We start from the raw sequence: 21,096 nt of genomic DNA, 5'->3' as shown, positions 1-21,096 counted from the left end.
CTTTGTTTTTTATCATTTTTTACAGTTTTTAGTATGTGTTTGGACAGCTTCACGTCTGACATATATTTATATGTCATATAATATATATATGTATATATAATATGTATATATGTGTATATATATACAATATGTATATGTATTATATGTATTATATGTATATGTGTCATACAATTATTTTTTCATTTCTTCCTAACTCTGAGAGTGAGAAGGAAACATTATTTTCTTAATCACCACCAAATATTTATTCTATTTTCAGATATAATTTGTATAATTTGTGTTTCAGTTTCAACATGCCCAAAATAAGGTTAGGCTACTTCTGGATATTGAGAAAATATACAAATAATCATGTTCCAGTCCCTGAATAAGTGGTAAATTGGCATAATCTAATGAACAGCAGCTATCCTCATAATGAAAAATGTGGATTTGGAAGGCAGAGTGCATGCTCTTCAGGAAGGGCACTTCATGCATAAAGCTGAACATGGCAGGGGGCACAGAGATGGTTGCTTAAACTTTGATGAGGCTGGCAAACATGCCACTTAGAAAGCATTCACCTGCCTTGCTGTGTTGGGGTTGTGCTGGCTTGCACAAGGACTGCTTACAGTTTGGCCCTACAAGTAGGTGATATTTGCAGTTTGCTACATATTTGTTCAAGATTTTGTGCCCTATTTTTAAACAGAGTTTAAAAGTCCATTGTAAGTGGGGAGCTCTGTAGTTATATTTCAATGTTTTTGTTTTAAAAAGTAGATGGGTAAAGTGAAACTATAGGTAACGTTAACCTACCCTTCATCATAATATTAAGCAGATAGATTTAGTTCAAATTAAATACATATGCAATTTTTTCAAGTAGCAGGTCACATTAAAAGGTACATTATAGCTCCATTGGTTTTAATATGCCATTCAATAATTTGAACAGAGGTTAAAAAAGCTGCTTAACCTCCATTAAGTATTTTTTTAAATGCTTTCATTTAAATTATTTTAGGTACATATACTAATAAATAAGGCAGCATTCTGTTTTTCTTAGTTCCTCCTCCAGTGCTATTTGACCTGCTGACCCTCTATAGCAGCCACTTAATCAGAGATCGGCAGAGGAGTGATGTCAAGGCTCCCTGAGTCAGTGACCGCCCTTGTCCTTGGGAAAGAAAGGCCAGGGTTTATGCAGAACTAAATGGTTTAAAAAGGTTTAATTGATAGTGTGAACAGGCTGGTTTGTAGAAAAGCTTACATGGCACTCAGAGGAATAGTCCCACAATAGTTCCTGGTAAAAAGAGAAATAATTAAAAAAAGTATTTGTGTAAGTATTATTTTTAAATTTTCTAACTAATAGCTTTAAGCATGTATGTGCTGAGCACTGAGCTCTCTGCTGCAGGTGAAAGTGTAAATTCCTATTTTTGTAGAAGTGCTGTATTGCTCTTGGTAGAGCACAGTGAGCTGTGCTATTTTCTCTGTTTAGTCAGAGCTTATTTAGATGTTTAGTATTTCTAACTTTTATGTAAATATTCTTTGTTAGTATGTGCCAAAAGAGATTTTTCTCCTGAACAGGGAAGACTATTAAAAGTCTTCTATATAGAAATATAGAAGATTTTAATTGGTTTCAAGTAATTAGACATGTTCTATGGCTTTTTTTTTCCCTTATCTTTGGGACAAAGATAAAAAAAGGTACTCCAGATGTATAAGAAAATGTACTCCAAGTGTATATGTAACCAACACAGCCTAATTAAGGCACACACAAATTAGTTAATACTGGCAGCCCTGAAAACATACTGAGGATTTCTGCATCTGTTGGGACATTTCAAATTTATGACAGAAGGTAAGTGGCCTTTAAAATAATGTCCCAGTGTAGCCTGTCTTTTATGTGCTTTCATAAAATCCGAGAAGTTTTCAGTAGTTACCAAAATCTTAATGCAGAAAGAGTTGCCAATTGAGAAAAGATCAAACTGGTTGTAGTTTTTGGAAATTGTTTTATAAGAAGATTGTTTTTCTTAAAGCACTTTTTGGCACATTCAGCCATGTGTTTCATCTGCTAGGCTGTATCCATGACCTCCTGTTTTCTGTTTTGTTTTCATACAAGTAACATTTTGGTAGATTGATGCACATTTATTTTTTCTTTAAACTTATAGTGTATGCAAAGAAAGGAATACTTGATTCTAGCCTGAAACAAAATGAAAGAGCAGTTTTGCCTTGTACAGAAAGTTGCTTTTGAGATGTCCTACGGTGCAGTGGTCAAAACACAGGTTCTCTTCAACCCGCAAATTGTTGTGAGCATTTTGTCCCTGCCTCATTCTGGAACAGTATGGCTGACTGGGATGTGTGCCATACAAATCCTGTTCAACACAGGTCTTGGATTTTGTTACAAGAGCAGGAAAGCTGTAAAAAGACATTTTGTTTTGTAAGTTCTTTACTCCATAGCCACAGGTTTGCATAGAATGCTACATAGTATGGAAAAGATGTAATGGAACATGTAGAATGTGTGTCTGTGCACCAGTACAGAGGCTTTGTGCACATATTACCTCTCTTGGCCAGAAGAATGTGAATTGTCTTGTGACAGCATTGCTGCTGTGGGTAACTGCATTTTGAGGCCAGCCTGTGGTTAAGAAATGAGCATTACTGCCACAGTTGGTAAGGATGTAAAAGTGCTCAGGAATTGGTCATGTATTCCTTCTCTATACAGCAGGAGAAATGCTAAGAGGATGATTAAAAAAAAGAAGCTGAATACTTTGCTATGACTTTCATTCTTCCTTTTGAAAAGTATGTTTGATTGACAAATGTGATCAATTATGGTTGAATTGGAAAAAAATCTGAAAAAGAGTAAGCATAATACTAGTTACATACATAGATCTCAGAGAGATTTGCAGTGGCTGTCTTAAAATTGGAAAATGGCTCTATTATACAACAGTGGATCCTTCATAAAGCAACTTTTATGAGCCCTTCTTACCTTGCTGTAAATTAAGCTTGCATTAAGTTATTACTCTTTCCTAGCTGGAGTCAAATTCTAGGTGGTGAAAGTAAATAATAATAATTATGACAAACAGTATGAATTTGTAATCTTGTATTTCCTCTTTTTCCTCTACATTTGATCATGATAATTTACTTACAAATTAGTTGGGGAAAGAAATTGATCTCATTTTCCTATTCCTCACTTTAAAAAAAAAAAGTTTTGCCTTTACCTGCTACTTCTAGGTAAAAGAAAGTAATTGTGGTAGTGTCCAGAAACTTTTAGAGCATTTCTAAAAGATTATAATAAAAATATCCTACCAAATCCTTCACTGCTCTACAGTGGTTTAGGCAGTGTGGCTGTAGGAGAGCCAGGATGTTTAACACTAAGGTATAGATTATAATTAGTGATTTCACTGGTATAATAAAAGCAGTATATGCTGTAATCCTGCTCAGGGAAACAAATTTATTTTCCAGAGATGTGCTAATTTGTCCATTATAGACTTCTCTTAGATGTTACTATGTACAAAGGAATCGTGGAATCATAGTTCTATGCAAAATTTCAGATGGACAAGGACCTGGTTTAGCCTGAGTGCTTATCACTTAGTGCAACTGTAAAGTGGGTCCTGAAGAAGTGCTTTGACCTTCTGCACGAGTCCAAGGCTTCAGCTTGTTTCCATCCTTCCTGTTCGGTTCTTCGAGTGGAGTCGTTCATTGTGCTCAGGAGTGACATTGCTGGGAAATGGTCTCCTGTATTTATGCACAGGATGGGCACTGCAGAGCGCAGGGAAGTGCAGCAGGAGATAATACATGCTGCCTCACTAATAACTTCAGGCTATTTGCTCTCTGTGCTGCCTCACTTCAGGGCCTCTCTGGAATAAAGTGCCAGCAGCGTGGTTTTTTATGATGCGAATGTATGTTAACTGGAGACTGATATCACTTCACTGTCCACTTGAGATTTATCTCACCGAGGACCAGAGGCTAAACTTGAACAAAGATTTGAGCAGTAAAATTCTAATGTTTTCAATTTGTTTAGTTTCTCTGCTATTTGGATATGAACTCACAGTGCAGCACTGCTGCAAAGACAGAGAATACCACCCTAGGGGTGTATATATAGAGCTATCTCTTGTAAGACAAATAATAAGGCCTTGGGCAATATGACATGTTACAATATAATTTTGGGCTACTTATTATAAAGCAGGACATCGGGAAGTTATTGGACAGCAAAAAATATTCAGTAGCTGAGAACATGGCTAAGAAACTACTGATTGAACTTGATGTGAAGAGAGGGCAAGTGTCTGAGAAGTCTGTGCAAATGCTGCATATCTCAGTAGCAGATGAAATTTTTCTATTGAAGTTGGACAATAATAACTAATAGCAACCAGCTAAGGGAGATAGAAACTCATATCAAGGGCCCTATTTTAGCATTCATGTTCCAAGATAGGTCATTGTTGTTGTCTAGTGTCTCTTAGTACTGTGGCACCAGGATCTTTTGCAGAGCTCTCAAGCATTGCTACATTTTAAATAACATGTACTCCTCCAAGGGGGGAGGAAAAAAATAAAGAGAAGACCAACTTGTGTGAATAAAACAGTTAAATATTTATTAATAATCAGGTAAAAATAGAATATGTTTTGGAAACTTATGTAATTATATTTTTACTAGTGTGCCATTACTTGAATTGTCTTCTGATCAGAAAGAAATTATTAGAATGAAATAAGGCCATACATTGTGAAATAGATTATGCAAGTGGAACAGCATCATTAAGAGAATGTGTGTAAAAGCTCTTTCATTAGGAACTTCAGGTAAGGTTAAATAATGGGTAAATTCTTGAATGGCCAGATTAGAGGTGTATCTAACTGTATTTTTCAGTAATAGATAAATATCAGCATAAATAAAGATTGCTTGTAAGTGCAATAGGATGAAATATGGCATAGCAGAATCATACCAAACATACTGTGGGTAATGTGAAATGAATGCTCAAATTCATAATTTGAAATAATACAGGAACAGGACAGGGTTGAGGGTGAAAGTTGTTTAATACCAGATCAGTAACTTTCTTTTATCAATTTCTTAGTTTCTGTGAAAGTATTTGTGTAGGTTACAAGCTCTATGTTAAAGAGGAGTAAAATATAAATAAGAAATGCTCATCAAATGTTGTTTTTCCAAAGAAACTCTGTCTTATTTCAAGGATTAAGTCAAGCACTGTTGAGAAGAATGAAGAGACATTCTTAAGAAGATACGTGCATTTCTTATGGTTTGCAGTTGGCCACTTTCAGAGCTGAGCTCTCAGACTGGAATGGATGAATGTCTCTTCACTTGTGGCTACATTCATGAGTATTTCTCATGTCCTTGGATCTTTCCCCACAGAAATGTTAATGTACTCCCCCTGTTTTGCATTTGCACTGGCTAAGAGTCTGAAGAGAGATAACCAGCATTCTCAAAATCCCTGTCTTTTGCAGGTTTTTATTTTTCTCCATCCAGCCCCACTGGCTGTCTGCCGTGCCTGTGCCACACAGCTGGTTCTGTGAATGAGATCTGTGATAACCTCACCGGCCAATGTAGTTGCCAAGATGCCTCCGTAACGGGACGGACTTGTGAACATTGCAAAGAACTTTATTTTGGATTTGACTCTGTCACAGGGAGGTGAGTGTTTCTTTTCTTACAGGTCACTTTTAACCTCCTTGTCACATTTTTCCTCATGGCTCAGTCAAGGGTTTAGTGACAATGGAAAGATATGTTCTAGGTAGGTTAATCCTTCTATGAGTTCACGTGTCCACTCTGATTTACATGTGATACATTACACAATCTCCTGTGCTCCCATGAGATGAAGAAAATAGAAATTTTGCTAGGATTTAAGTAGTAACAGCATGAAAGGTCTATAAGGCTAAGTTATAACAATTTGTTAATTGTTTCCCTATGTTTTTTCTGCATCTTCAGTAAGGTGTGTTGTTTTCTGAGGTGTTAACCATTGACTATTAAAATGCAGGTAATTTGCCATTCTTACAACTAGTGAGTGCTATTGAAGATTTCAGGAAGATTTAATGGGGAAAGGTGGGGAGAGAAGGAGAAAATTACAGATATCCCTGACTTCCCAAATTTCTTTTGGTAACAGCAGTACAAATATTCACTCCACCTTGACTCTTAAAAATTTGTTTTTCTGAAGCAGTGCATTCTTTTTCAACATTTTCTTATGTGCCGCAAGGTAAATTGTATTTCTAATGCAGCCTGGCGTCTTTAGGTACATGGATTCCCTGGATTATAAGGGGAAAACACATATATAGTATAGTGCACTGTTATTTCAACTACTGCACTATCTTTTTTTTTTCCAGGATCGTCTTTCTTGCCTAGTCCTCACAATCTCAATTTCCTTTTAAAATATTGTCCAGAAAGATTGCACGGCTCTTATGCTATTATCTTTTCATACAGACTGATGGTGTTAAATTGTTTTGTTATATTTGGTATTTTTGCCTTTCAAAAAACCAAACCCACATACCACAGGCAAAAGCAAAACCAGTACAAAGTTCCCCTCCCTCTTCTCCTCTCCCCTAACTAGTCTGGGGTAGACATGCTTTTAGGCAGTGATTAGTAATGTCATCCTGCATATATTTGACATTATTCTGCAGATTTTTCACTTTAACTTTTATGTTACTGTCACTCATTAGGAGATTTTTTAAATTATTTTTTACTGTTTCGGGTCACAGAGGCATCTGCTAATAGCCATAAAGTAATCTGTAGGAATAAAGACTTCCTATTTTCACTTCCTGTCATTTCTAATGGTGAGAAATAAAGACTGTGTAATATTAAAGTTCCCTTTTAAATATATTTTCCTTAATATTAATGATATCTTTTTATTTTAGTTACTTGGAATAGATTCTCCCTCCACTCCTCAGTTTTAGCACATTTGTGCTAAGCAGTAGCTTTTCTGAGCTAGATACTGGCTTTCAAATACCTGCATTTTAACCTGTCTTTTGCAATTCAAAATGTGGAAATATAAATCATCTAGATCCAGACCTTGTAAGGATAGAAAGTTTTTAGAGTTCTGGGATTTGAATCTGAATTGGCTTTAATTCCTTAATACTAGTTAATCCTCATGGCAGTGTTGAAGACTACTCTGGTTGTATGATGAACTTATGTTGCATTTTCTTGGCTCTCTTTTCACTGTTGTCTTCTTGGGCAGTGTACCTCTGTTCCTCAGGCAGAAATTTTATCCACTGACAATGATAATGCAGGTCTTTATTTGTTAATCTATTTTATTCCATTTCTTTAACTGTTAATATCTTCATAAAAAGAGTAATATGCTTTTTGTTTCTCCATAAAGTTGCCATGTCATTTAAGCCAGCCTTGCTCCAAGTGTCTCTTTTAAGGACAGAAAAGGATGTGAGCTATCTGTAGTGGCAAAGACATATCTGTCTTTGCACAGTAGCACAATAGAAGCAGAAACTGTGATACACAGAGATTGTGAGGCTTTAAAATTCTCCCACTCTGAATGCATATGTGAGCTGATTTATTTTGTGCTGTTTTTGAGATAAAACAGGAACTCCATATTCTTTAATGCATTTCAGGTTATGAAGCAGGAAAAATTTCTTGGCTTTTAACAAATTAGGAATACTGAGTGTTTGCAGCAATCTGAGCAGGTCTGTAATGGTTGTGAGCATCTGTACACATTTGAAATGCTTTACCTCTGTATTGTTTACTATAATGAACTGGTCAATGAACATCACAAATTGTTTATCTATTTATATATATATCTTGACAGATTACTGTTTATGAAATCCATTTAGCAAGTGAGGTTTTCCCATAAGGATGAAAAATGAAGATTTTAAACAGATTGCTGGAGAGGCTCTAACTGCACCTAGAGAGTCAATGTAATAAAGGTTTCTCTATATTAATATTACAAAAACCATTTATCCTCAGAAAATCAATATCACAATTCATCTTGGCATGACATTTCTCTTTCCATGTTTTAAAAGTCTGTTTTCCTTGATTATATATAATTCTGTTTTAATAAAACTCAAATATGTTTTACTTAGAGTACCTTGGAAAAGTAGCATTTGACAAGAGTACTGCAAATATTTTTCACAGGATTAAAAGTTACTTATCTTTTAAAAGAATTGGATTTTTTTTGAAAATTCATAATTGACTGAATCCTTAATTCTGACTGAAAAGCATGAACTATGCCTAACAATAAATCCAGTTCTAGTTTTTTGCAGTTAAAGAACATGATGCATGTGATTACACAGAAATAATGTGTAATCCCATGGAGCAGAATATGGTGGAATATCTGCTGTTATTTGCAGATCAGGAGCCTCATTCAGTATAGGTAAAGGTAGGGAGCCTACACTTTTCCTAGAAGAAAAATGCAACGAGCAGAAAGGAGCAGCCCCACCCTGCCAGGCTGAGAACTATCACTGTGACTATATGGATGTTGAGAGTGGTTGTCATGTGTGAATGATAATCAAAACTAGAATAATCAGGAGACCCTTATTCATAAGAGATGCAACAATATACAGGAACAATAGGAGAAGCTTCTCTTTCTCTGTTTATCTATCAAGAAACTTTTGTTAACATCGCCCCCCTACTAAATAATCAGCATGTAATGAAATTATGAAATAATAATAAAATACTGTCTCACTGAGTAAAATTTTTTTTGTAACTTAACTGGGTTTAGTTAAAGTACTCTAAACAAAACCTCTATTTAAAGGGGGATTTGGTTGCACTGTCTGTAGATGAAAAGACTTTTCAAAAAATTGCCCTTTTCTCTTGACTGTAAAAGAGAGCAAACTGCAGTATAGTGGCTTCCAAGAGAGAATGTATTTTATTTATTCTCAAAAGGATATTAGTCCATAAAACAAATTTGCAGCTTATTTTGCAGCTTTAGCTTTTATCAGCCTTTTTAAGGGTGTTGAATGATTCCCCAGGAGATCACACAGCACGAGCTGCTGTGGAGTTAAGGAACTCTAATACAGAGAGCTCTGCGATAGGCAGAAAATGTATGTGAAGAGTTTCCTTAAGCTTGTTTAAAAATCTGTCACATTTAATGCCTATTTCACTGATTATTGACCTGAATTTTGGTGTCCTAATGTGAAAACAGTTTCCACCTTCCCCCCCTCTCTCCCTTGCCTCAAAAAGCTGATACCTAAAGCATACTTGAACTCAGTGTTTTTCTGCTTTCATGAAGATAGTAGGAGATACAGACCAAGGTGTGATGGTGGTGACTGGGAAGATGGCAAAGTAACTTGTGTAAGGGCACCACAACATATTTCCTTAGGTCTGGTGAAACTGGCCAAGGAAAGATCAGCCAAACATAAATTGACTCTTGTTTAGTCTTAGGGTTAGCAGAATAAAGGGGGTAGAGCCTTAGACTTCTCTGGAGTAATTTTTTTGCTGCTTCATCACCTTGGGACCTGGCATCTGGAGTAATTTAAAATTCCCTTGAGTCTGATGCTGCTTATGCCCTGAGGATTGGAGATTTCCACCTCAGTGCAAGGGGAGGGAAATGCAGACTTCCCAGTATGTTTTAGCTGTGGTGTACCTTCCCACTTGTTTCCCAGACCATGGCTTTTCAGATCTCTTTTAGTCTGCAGCAATTAAAATATAGGGAAATTAGAATCTAGAATCTAGGAGAAGTTTTATTTGCCCTTGTTGACTTTGTTATGAGTAATAACAGCAGTCTGTATTGCAAGGGGTAGCATTACAGTATTTGTAGTCATTGCTTTGCTTAATTTATGACATGTTCAAACTCTTTGAATATTTGTACAATCTGACATTGGTATCCATGCTATAAATGAATGTCAGTGGGGAAATGGTGTATCAGGTGAAGAGCAAGTTGATCACAAGAGGTTTCACATGCAAAAGCCAAAGGATAAATTAATCCTGAAAGTATTTTACTGGTCCCAGAGAGATTTACAGAATTGAAGCATGGCGTTTGTGTGATACCAGTGCATTTAATTTTTTTGTTCTTTTTAATTTAAGAATAATTTACTTGTAGATTTAATTAATTATTCACTGTAGTTGTTTCAAATTTTGTCCTTCAGGCTCTAAAAACACTGGGATTTCTGTTAGAATATTAGTATTTTTGCTGTTTTCTTTCCTGTCACTGTTTTAATCTGATTTTTGCTCCACTCTGTTTTGGTCGCCATTCATTTTCTTTTATTCACAGCATGTAATTTTTTTCAACCGTAAGTTGCCTTTGTGGGCAAGAAATTATTAGTTGATTTATTTTTTTCCAACTAAAGCATAGTTTTCCCTGAGGTAGAAGGTTGCCTATTTTGTGCAGGAACCTCTTGAGCTGGTTACATATGTATCACTGAATTCTGCAGCTCTGGAGAAAGGTTGTGTGAGTAAGAATGTAAGACTGAGTGCATAATGTGATTATTACTGAACATTATTATCCAGTTTGTGTATGGATCAATATATATAAAAGCTCTTTAATTCTAAGCCATTTTTATATAAATTAGAATATTATTCTGGCAGTGAAATATTTATTTTTATAAATATTTCACTGCCAGAAATACTTTTTGTAAGTTTTTTTAATCAGACTAATAGATTTTCTGCTCTGTTTCAGACTACTGAACTGTTTATGATGTTTTAATTATGTCACCCAAGAATCTTTTAAACAAAACCCTACTGTGCTTAACTGAAGTGTTGATGTGTGTTGATGACTTCCTTGATTTGTTTTTGTTTATAGATGTCAGCACTGTAATTGTCATCCTGCAGGAGCCATTAGTGGGACTTGTCATCTTGTTACTGGACAGTGTGTTTGTAAACAATTTGTAACTGGCTTGAAATGTGACAACTGTGTTCCTGATGCCAGTAATTTGGATGTCCACAACCTCTTTGGCTGCAGTAAAAGTAAGTGGATGTTAGGTCTTAAAAGCATGTCTTTTAAATTAAAGTTTTTAATTGATTTAGTGAGTATTGAATTGGGTCAGCAGTAAATTATTTCCTCCCCACCCCCAAATATAGGGTCACTGAAGTTTGAGTGATTTTTACTGTATTGTAGGATTGTTTTCTAGAGAGATGTGTAGAATCCTTCGTGTCATACACACATTAGGCTTGTAGTTTAACCCAGGGGATAAGGGTTAAACTACAAGGGACAACCCATAGTTTCCTTGCACATTTTCTTTGTAGTGACTAATCCAGAGTTCATCTTTTAGTCAAAAATGCAGCAGCATTTGTACAACATACAGTTTAGCCCCCTTTCCTGCCACTGACAGGAGGCAGGACATCTGCCTTCAGAAGGTCTGAAGAACAGAAGGTCTTGTGAAAACCTACTCCTGGTGATTAATTCCAAATGTTCTCCTCAGTGCAATGTAGCTTTGCCTTTCTCCTCTTGGGACACTTTTTCAGTCAGTTTGGGAAAATATGTGATGTGATGTAACAAAGCATCATAAATTGGCATGTTTGAGGTGGGGTCAATGCTATATTGAGGGTCAAATAATGAATTGTAATGAAACAAATTGCAGAGGAACATATGGATATCAAGATCACCAGCACACAGTCTCCAAGCTGGCAGAGTTATTAAAGAAGAAAAGGCAAAATTATACGTCATAAGAAAATTCAGTACTTAACTTGTCTTTGGGTCAATGTTCAGACATGGGTTTTGAGGGCATCATGCTATGCAATACCAAACCATGTGGGAAGGAGCTCAGGTCATTCTGGAAAAGCTGTGTTACATTTTGGTGGCACACCTTACTGCCATACACAGTTAACAGCCCAGCCTTGGAAGCCTTGAAAGCAATGAGTGAGGAACTCTGCAGGTGATAGATGGACATTTTTGTCAGCAGGCCTAATTAATAATGGTCACACTGGTCATAATGCAACAACAGGGTTAGACATTCCCAAGCTATCTCTGGAATATGCTTCTGGATCTTCCCTCAACAAAATACTTCTTTGTGTGTTCTGCATGGGTATTTATATGATATTCATAACTGTGATATGTGAAAATCATAGATTTGCAAGCAGAGATGTAAATGCACAAAGTATTTACAGGTAGAGACAGCTATCACTTTGTATTTTTATTTAATTTTAAATCAGTTTAAATTTCAAATCATATGCATTGTAGAGTGCATGGCATTATAAATGGTCATAAGTATCCTATAGAGAATGATTGCTTTCTGAAGACATTTTTTTTTAGCTTTTCTCAAAGTTTGGAAGTATTTAAATAGTTTTGATTCCTTTTTCCCCATACTCTTCTGTAAAAAGCACAATATCTATTCATTGTTCAGGCAGTTGATTGGCTCGTTGTTTCTTTAAAAAATGTAAAATGTTTCAACTGAATGTGTAATAATAATAATACATGGCACTTTTATGATGCTGTTCATCTTCAAAGTGCTTTACAAACATAAGCCAACCTACTTATTTGTGTTGGGATACATGTTGGATAAAGGTCAATAGCAATTCAACTATAAAATTGATTAATAATAGTATGACATAGAGAAATAATATAATAGATTTTAGTTAGATAAAAGTACATCAGGCAGTATTCTAAATGACAAGCGGAGTCCTCTTCTGGACATAGAGGATATAGCAATTGGAGTCTTTTGGTTATTCATACCAAAATATTTGAACTTGTTGCACACATGTGGAGCTTTGCCTGGCTTGGCATTTGTAGTTATTTTCATTGCAGAACAGTATTTTGTTGACACATTCATTACTGGTTATAAGTCTTTGCCAAGGGAAGCAAAAGTAAGCTGCTGTTACTGTCCAAATAGTGTTCTTTAAGAAAAAGAGTTTTTTATTTAGCAATTTTTCTACTTAACAATATCTTAGATGCTGCACAAAAATGTACCATGAAGTACTTTGCTTACTATTTAAAATTCAAACCAGCTAACCTCTGGAAGCAATATACAGTAGTGTGAGACTGCCAGTGGAGAATGAAGGTGATGCTGGTAAATTGCTGTGATTGCTCAGGTCTTGTAAGCATATATTACATGGAGAGAAATTCTTTTAAATGCCAAAGGGATTTAGGAGCACTTGTTTCCTCTGATTCTCAAACTTTACTCCTGTAGAAACTTTAGCATACATTTACTTCCTAAGTGAGATGAACTCAAAAGTTGCAGATTGGCATCAGAACAACCTATGCATTTTAAGGGGAGATGATGATTATGTTCAGTTCAATCCAATGAATTCTAGAAATATTTTGTGCTATTTCTTGGCTGAGAGACTGCAGTAGAAGCAGGGCTTTTCATTATCTTACTCTAAATAAAAAGCTTCATCTCACTTTCCAGATTTGTTTAAAAACCTGTGTATAGTGTGCCCACTGATTTTGGTCTAAGTCTCTACATCTATCACTTGTGTGGCTTGAGGTCCTCATGACATTTTCTGTCTGCAGCTTCATTCTTTGCTTCTTGTCTCCTGTTAGCTTGGTTGAACAGATTTTAGTAATTAACTTTTGGTGGTACTAAGCACATATCCACATAATGAGGAGGATGATAGTTTATAAAAGAAGAGAATAAAATCCATGCTTCAAATCTTGATGTTCTTCTATAATACTTAATGTAGGGGAAAAAAGTTAATTGGGTGGTTCTGAATCCAGCTTCTGGTACCTTCCTCCATGTGCTGATTTCTGTGCTGCCCTGGACTATTCTCATTCCTTGAGAAAAATGTTTTCCTCTACATCCACACTGCCTTGGTGAAGAGGATGGGGAAATGGCACAGTCTGCCTTTGATAGCAGTCACTGTCTGCCAAAACAGACCTGTATTGTTCTGTGCTGATGCATGGTGTGGGGGACAGAGGGTAGGGCTTTCCTCAGTGTAACTGGGTTACTGGAGGTCCTACAGCAAGCTGTGGACTCATGCTCTGACCTGAATAATTACATAAATATAGAATCATGGAATCATCCAGGTTGGAAAGGACCTTTGAGATAATAGAGTCCATCCATCAAAATGTATGTTTATGTTAACATGTGTGTATATATGTATATTAAGTTTAATTTCTGAGTATTAGCTATTATCTTAGGAAGGACCACGATTACACATTTGGATGACAAAAGAGCCGTAGGAGAGATTTTGAATGCTCTTAAAATGTGAGGCACTTGGCTTTGGAACTTCAAGTTTATTGATACTATTGCAATAAAGTAACACATTTTTCAAAGTCAATAGAGTTAGTAGGAGAGTCAAATTTTGGCAAATTAACATGTCAAGCTGATTTCTTAAACTGTTAAAATACCTTAGTCTCATGGATTTGAATTTTACTGGAAACAAATGGAAGCCAATTGCCTAAATAAACTTTAAAATGTTGCCCTTTTTGTTTTTGTGATTTCATTATATTACGTAAGCTTATTTTAACACTTCAGTAAAATCTGGACTTAGCTGGATTTTCCGTTTGTATTTTACTTGAGGAGTTTATGCCTGGTCTGTGCTAAAATGGAATGAATCTTTTGAAAAAATAAATCCTAACTGAAGTAGAAACTTCAATAAAGCAACCATATAAATGAATTCTTGTTTTATAAAGATCTTAAAATACATTTAAAAGAAACCCCACCCCACCTGTCTGGAAAACACTTGCTTTATTTTGGGGTGGAATGGGGGATTAAGTTTATTCTTAATTTATTTAAATATATACACTTTTTTCATGGATAAAAAGTGTTGTTGAAGAGCATTTGGATGGGTTGGTGTAGTCTATTAGTGTCTTGCCCTGGTGACTTTTCATTTACTCAAAGGGTTTTTTGGGTGAAGAATGCTTAGCAATTTCTTTGCATTTTTTTCTAAATTTGTGTGATTATTGATTACCTTGATTTTTACATCCTCAGTTTTTGTGTATGTTTTAGCTCCTTTCCAGCAACCTCCTCCTACAGGAGAAGTTCTCAATTCCTCTGCTATCAATCTTTCATGGAATTCCCCTGACTCTCCAAATTCTAACAGGCTTATTTACCAGCTGTATAGGGATGAGGAAGAAATTTATACAACTGAAGACTACCATCCTTATAGTAAGTAAGGTTGCATCAAATATTTTGTACTTGTGTGTATATATCTATATCTATGTGTGGTGTTTCTTAGCTATTTCTCATTCTTGTCATTATCATTCTCTGTGGTTTTGAATATATTATCCTGTTTCCCTTTAATGAGTTATTGTTCTGTGTTACTAGTTTTGCTTGGAAGGAATGAATAACTTAGTCTAAAATCTGGCAAATGGAATCACCCAAAATACCTGATAACTATTTTAGTTTTTAATCTCAAAAACTTTAAAATTGACTTTCTGAAAGTATTTATTGAAAATATACACAGATGCCAAAACCTATGAGTCAAAGTCACAGATAAAGAATTACGGTGAACAGAAGAGACCATAATGTGCTTAAACTTCTTATTTCATCTTCTTGGTTTTAAACTGTTAACAGATAGGAAAGCTTTTTGTGGCCTCTAACTTTTAGCACCTTCTGTTAAGCTATCAGTGTAGCTCCTGATTTGTCTTTAGCAGCACCACTTCTCTCATGTTGAGGCTTGCCAAGGGATCCTCAGAAGGCAGTCCTAAAGGATTCGACTCTCTGTCCAAGCTGAAAAGGCCATTTTGTGCTAATATTGATCCACTTATCAAAGAAAAGGAGATGGATTTGGGTACTGTTTGTATGTATACATGGCACACAAGTGGTTTTTTAAGAGGACGAGTGTGGTTTAATGCCGCTAAGGTTTGACCTCTGTTCTAGGAGGTTCTTCAATTTGTTGCAGTTTCTTACCAATGCAGCATTAATGTTTTGCAGAAGTTGAGTCTCTCTAGTTGTTGGTGTGTACCCTGGAGGGGAGAGAGAAAAAAAAAGCTGTTTTTCAGTGGAAGCCCAGAACCTTTGGAATGCACCTCACATTTCTATGTTTTGGTTCATGCTGCAGTGTTACAGTTCATTACTATGTGGCTTATGTTGTGACTTTGGGCACTCTGCAGTACATACTGTGAGGAAAGGTATGTGAACCCATGTAAGCACGAGATTAAGTGATTGAGAGAAAGAAATATTAAAAAATGTAGAGAACTAATAGAGAATATTCCAACACCTTAATTTGGTTTAAAGGCCTAACTTTAGTAAAAAACAAAAGAATTTTAAAAGAAAAGCTATGATATTTCATTGTTATACATCTATTTAGTAATGTACTTGAAACAGTGCATTGTTGAAGATGTTATTTCATTATTTTACCTACATTTCTTTCTTTCTACTTTGCAGAAAGCAAAAAAAAAAAAAAATTGTGGATGTATTTAACTGGATAATGAGACATTAACATGTTTCAATTTAACAAAACATTATCTTCTTAAAAGTTTCAAAAGGCATTTTTGACATTTCCCGGAAATCCCCCGGATCAGTGATATTAAATCATCTGCTGGTGTTTGGATATTAAAAAAATACATTGGTAATGCTGACAGAACGTTTCCTAATGCTATTTTTTTCTTAGTATAGTTTGGAATTTGTGATGCTTATGAGGTGAGAGTACAACTGGATTAACATTATTTTATGACTAAATTAGGGCTTTATAAAAAAATTGAACTTCCCAAGGAAAATTAATAATAATCAGCCTGGTGACCTGGATGATAGTATTGCAGAATGCCCAATTAAAACAGTGTTTTCTTAACTGCTCTGGAAAACCTCAGCCTCAGGTTTCTAACAATTGTTAGTAACAAAGTTACTAACAATTTTAACTCCAAATTAAGTTTTTTTTTTCTAATTACTTATAAATGTAACTAAATACAAAATCATAAACTCATTAAGGATGGAAAAGACCTCTAAGATCATTAAGTCAAATGATGAACCCAGCACTGCCATGTCACCTCTAAGCCATGTCTTCAACTACTACATCTTTTTTTTTTTAATACATCCAGACATCTTGAGTCTACCAGACTGCTAGACAGTTCATTCTAAAGCCTGACCACCCTTACCATGAATAATTTTTTCCTAATATCTAATCTCTTTATACCAAATACCCAACCTTCTCTAGCACAATTTGAGGTCTTTTCCTGTCATCCTCTTACTTGAGAGAAGAGCCTGACCCTCAGGCTACAACCTCCTTTCAGGAAGTTTTAGAGAGGGATAAGGTCTCTCCTGAGTCTCCTTTTCTTCAGACTGAGCAACCCAAACTCCCTCAGCAGCTCCTCACAGGACTTGTGTGCTCCTGACTCTTCACCAGCTCCACTGCCCTTCTCTGGACATGCTCCAGCACCTCAATGACTTCCTTGTAGTGGGGGCCCAGAACTGGGCACAGGATTTGAGGTAGGGCCTCACCAGTGCCAAGTGCAGGGGGAGATCCTGCTGCATCTTCTGCCTGCTCACTACTAACACAAGGAGGTCTCAGTAGCCGCTGTTCAGCTGCAGTTGTTCCCCAGCCCTGCCTGAAGTACCATGGTTTGCAAGGTCTGAAGATGCCGTAACGTGGTCTCATTATTGCTGCACTCCAGTGAAAATGTTGTGATTGCTAGAAGGAGTTGAAGTACTGTAGGCAATTACTGGGCTGACTCTGCTGCTTTTGTGCTACAATGTCAAAGGTTGAATATCTAGCAATACTCAGAGTTTGGTGATCGTCTTCTTAAATTTGTAATCAGGGCAGTGCTGGCTTGCCAGTGTGGATGTACAGAGAGAACGCAGAAATAGCTTCAACCACTTCATTTGCTTTGCAAAAGTTTATGCATATCTGTGCTCCGACACATAATATATTAGTCAATGTTAACCATTTCTTAAGGCAAAAGAATTTAGGGTGTTGTGGTTGTACATAAATTCATACTGTGCTGTGATGACTAAGATGTGTAACTGCTTCTGGGGTATGCACAGGAGCAATTAATGGCAATTGGTATTAAAAAGATGCTAAAAAAAACTACTAACTAAGAATAATGGAAAGTAGGTGTGTATGGGAACTCAGCACATCAGTCTGGATGTCCAGAGTTGCTGAGAACCCTCTGTTACCAGAAGCGCCTGGTGGCTTGACTTTGATCCACCTAGGGATGTGCCACATGAGAGGCACTCGGGTTTGAATGGTGCAGGAATGATATATTTACAGGGTGAAAATGTAGATTTTAGGGTTTTTGGTATAAAGGGTAATGGGGACAAGATGGAAGAATCGGGGTGTGTCTCATCCTTCTTCTTTCTTCTTGTCATCCATTTTCTGTGATGATGTTAGCACTTGGGGATTAGTTTAGAGTAGAAGTGCACTAACATCGGTGATAGGCATTGGGACATAAAAGTAAATATGATATACGTAGTTTGTAGTATAGAAAGATGATACCGCCTCGGAGGGGGTCAGAGAGCCTTTAGCTGCCCTGCAGTTCAAATCTCGGCTGGGCAGAAAGAAAAACTTTGTAGATAAGAAGTAATAAACAATCTGAAAATTGAAAACTGAAGAGTCCAGTCTCCTTCTTCAAAGCTCGGGCTGCTCAGAACCATCCCATGCACCTTGGGGTAGAGACAGACAACAGGTCCTGAGAGGTGTGGCAGCAGCGCTCTGGTCACAGAGAGCAACAGATAACTTTCTCAGGCACAGTGCTGGGAAAAGTCTGTGAGGAGATCAGAGACAAGAATGAAAAACAATTCTTAATCTTGACTTGCTGCACCTGGTATTGTGAACATGTGGAATATGTTATGGAGATTTGTTTATCAAAGAGTGGTTTCTTAATTAGCCAACGGTGATGGTGTTTCGATTGGAGGACCAATTAGGTCCAGCTGTATTGTAACTGTTTGTAAAAGAGCAATGGGTTTCTTAATAAAGATATATATGATCAGCCTTCTGTGAATCATGGAGTCTATGCCAATTATTACCTGGCTAGGGACCCATTCGCTGGGACAAGTAGGGGGGAGGAAGGTAAATACAAGCTTTTTATATACCTTTTTAATAATTATTTGCACTTTTGTTTCACTTCTTATCCAAGAGTAAATGCTTTTCAAATGAGGTTTTAAGCATTGTTGTAGAAATGAGGAAGTGAAAGCACACAAAGTTGAAATATTTGGTCTTATGCCATCAAATTAATCAAAAAAAGAGGTCTGAAAGTTTGCATAATGGTTTGGGGTTTTTTTCCTTAATTATATTCTCTAATATTGATGCTGATTTACATTTGAAATAATTATTTTGAAGAAAAAGAGGAATGAGAAGATAATTGTATTAATTTTCATTATTAAAGCAGGAACTAGAAGTTCAGTGGAAAAATAATTTCTCTAATGATGCTGATGTGCAGGGGAAGATTATAAAGGGTAAAGGGGACCTTTTTTTCCTGTGCTAGAAAAACCTGAGAAGTTGCAATGTTTATAATCTCAAGAAAATCATGTGGACAGGCATAAATATGTATTGGATTAGAGCTGGACAGAATTTAGGTATAACAATTAAGGTTATTTTTAATGTGTTAGACTGATACAGTTTTCTTCTCACCTGTTTGTTTCAGGTATTCAGACCTTCACCGATTTCATGTTAGCTCCATATACCTTCTACTCCTATTATATCCAAGCCAGCAACGTTCATGGTTTTACAAGAAGTGACTCAGTGACATACAGAACAAAATCTGGGACACCTGTAGGAAGCTTGGATTTAAATCCTGTCTTTCCTGTTAGTCACCACTCTGTTTTACTTTACTGGACAAGCGTTTCCAATGACTCTGGGCCCATAGAGAAATACATTTTGACTTGTACTAGCTCGGTTGATCTGCAGCCTTGTGGTCAGTATGAAGGCTTAAAGACTTCAGCAATTATTTGGAATCTCATTCCATTTACAAAGTATGTTTTTTCTGTGCAAGCTTGTACTAGTGGAGGCTGCTTAAAGAGCCAGCCAGTAACTGTAGTTACTGCACAGGCTCCTCCAGAAGGGCTACACCCACCGACCGTGGAAACCATCAGCTCTACAGAATTGGCTGTGGAATGGTCACCACCTGAGAAACCAAATGGTAGGATATTGTCTTTACTTTTGTCAGTCAAAGTCTTTGCAAGGGAAAAGCAACATTTCCTCAAATCTCATTAGAATATCCCTGTCCATGCAACATGCACTGAGAAATGAAGTAAGACATTTTCCTAATTTGCCTATATGCTATTAAGTGTATCCTCAGAGTCTGTGTTTTATTCTTCCAGAGTCCAGAAGTCCACTGACTGGTCCAGGATTTAGCACTCAGTGGCATCTGCTGCAGCAAAAATCACATTTATAATCAAACATTTACAGTAAAATTAATTTTTTCCTAATTTGCCAGATTGCTTAGTTCAGACAGATGTGGTAGTATTGCCTGACAAAAGATAAATAAGCAGATAACAGTTATGGAAAAAATTCTAAGAATTAACAGGGAAGTCTGTTTTTGAAACCATCCGTCATGTGCAGTAGCCAATTCTATTACCAGTATAACTTTGTTAGGGATTAGGTGATTGCCAAGAGTTGCTGGTCTAACTTGTGTAATAATATTTTAGGTTTTTGAAACTGAGAACACAGCTGTTGTAGGATACTTCTGTGATACCACTAATTTTGTTGGTAAAACTATCTTTTAGTATTTGAGCTATGGAATTTTGTGAGCTTGCACTAACATGCATAAGTATTTATGCATGTGAAAACAAGCATTTTTATATGTTCACAAAATGGGTGTCTGTCTTTGGGGAGCTCGGCTTTCACTTTGAGCATCTAATTTTCCACCTCTTTCCAGGCTGGATAGGAAGAATGCCCACACAAGAATAACTGTGTGTTTAGAGGGGCAGTTTCTTCAATGCAGGTCATGATATTTACTGTTGGCACCTCAACCTGTGTCATACACTCTTCATAGTCCATAGGCATGACATGCATCTAATGGCCAGCACAAGCAGATTTAAGCAATATTCTCATGCTTGCCTCGGTGTCTGGTCTGATTTCCTGGTGTCGCCAAAGACAAAAGCTCTTTCTCCTGAGCAACCTCTCCAGTTTAGTGCATGAATACAGACCCAAATGCATAAATTTTATGGCAGTTATGTCTTGGCTTTACAAGAAATCTCTGGTAAGATTTCTTAAGATCTTATAGTTAAACTACTTTCACCATCTAGCCTAAATAATGTATTGCTTCATACCACAACACTGATTGGTTTTTTACTCCAGAGTGGTGAGGCTTTCCTGTCTATATAATAATTTTGCATTGATATAAAACTGATGTACATGTATCTCCTATCCAGTAATATGTTTTAAAATGTTGGCATTAAAATAATTAAAATGTCACTCAAAAGTTATCTTCTCTTTATCTTAAAAGAAAAGAAAAGTAAAAAGGA

The 21,096-nt window shown here is 36.3% G+C and overlaps 1 protein-coding gene across 1 annotated transcript in view; it reads left to right on the top strand.

Moving 5' to 3' along the window:
• Positions 1 to 21,096, top strand: part of USH2A (usherin) — a 374,998-nt gene that overhangs the window by 63,295 nt on the left and 290,607 nt on the right. The window contains exons 14-17 of the mRNA XM_064709111.1: positions 5,392 to 5,575; positions 10,620 to 10,783; positions 14,704 to 14,862; positions 19,275 to 19,769. Coding sequence (XP_064565181.1) covers positions 5,392 to 5,575; positions 10,620 to 10,783; positions 14,704 to 14,862; positions 19,275 to 19,769 — 1,002 coding nt within the window. The remainder of the gene's footprint in view (positions 1 to 5,391; positions 5,576 to 10,619; positions 10,784 to 14,703; positions 14,863 to 19,274; positions 19,770 to 21,096) is intronic.

The sequence above is a fragment of the Zonotrichia leucophrys genome, chromosome 3 (genome assembly GCF_028769735.1).
Source record: "Zonotrichia leucophrys gambelii isolate GWCS_2022_RI chromosome 3, RI_Zleu_2.0, whole genome shotgun sequence".
Taxonomy (NCBI): domain Eukaryota; kingdom Metazoa; phylum Chordata; class Aves; order Passeriformes; family Passerellidae; genus Zonotrichia; species Zonotrichia leucophrys.
This window is presented reverse-complemented; position numbering and strand designations above follow the sequence as displayed.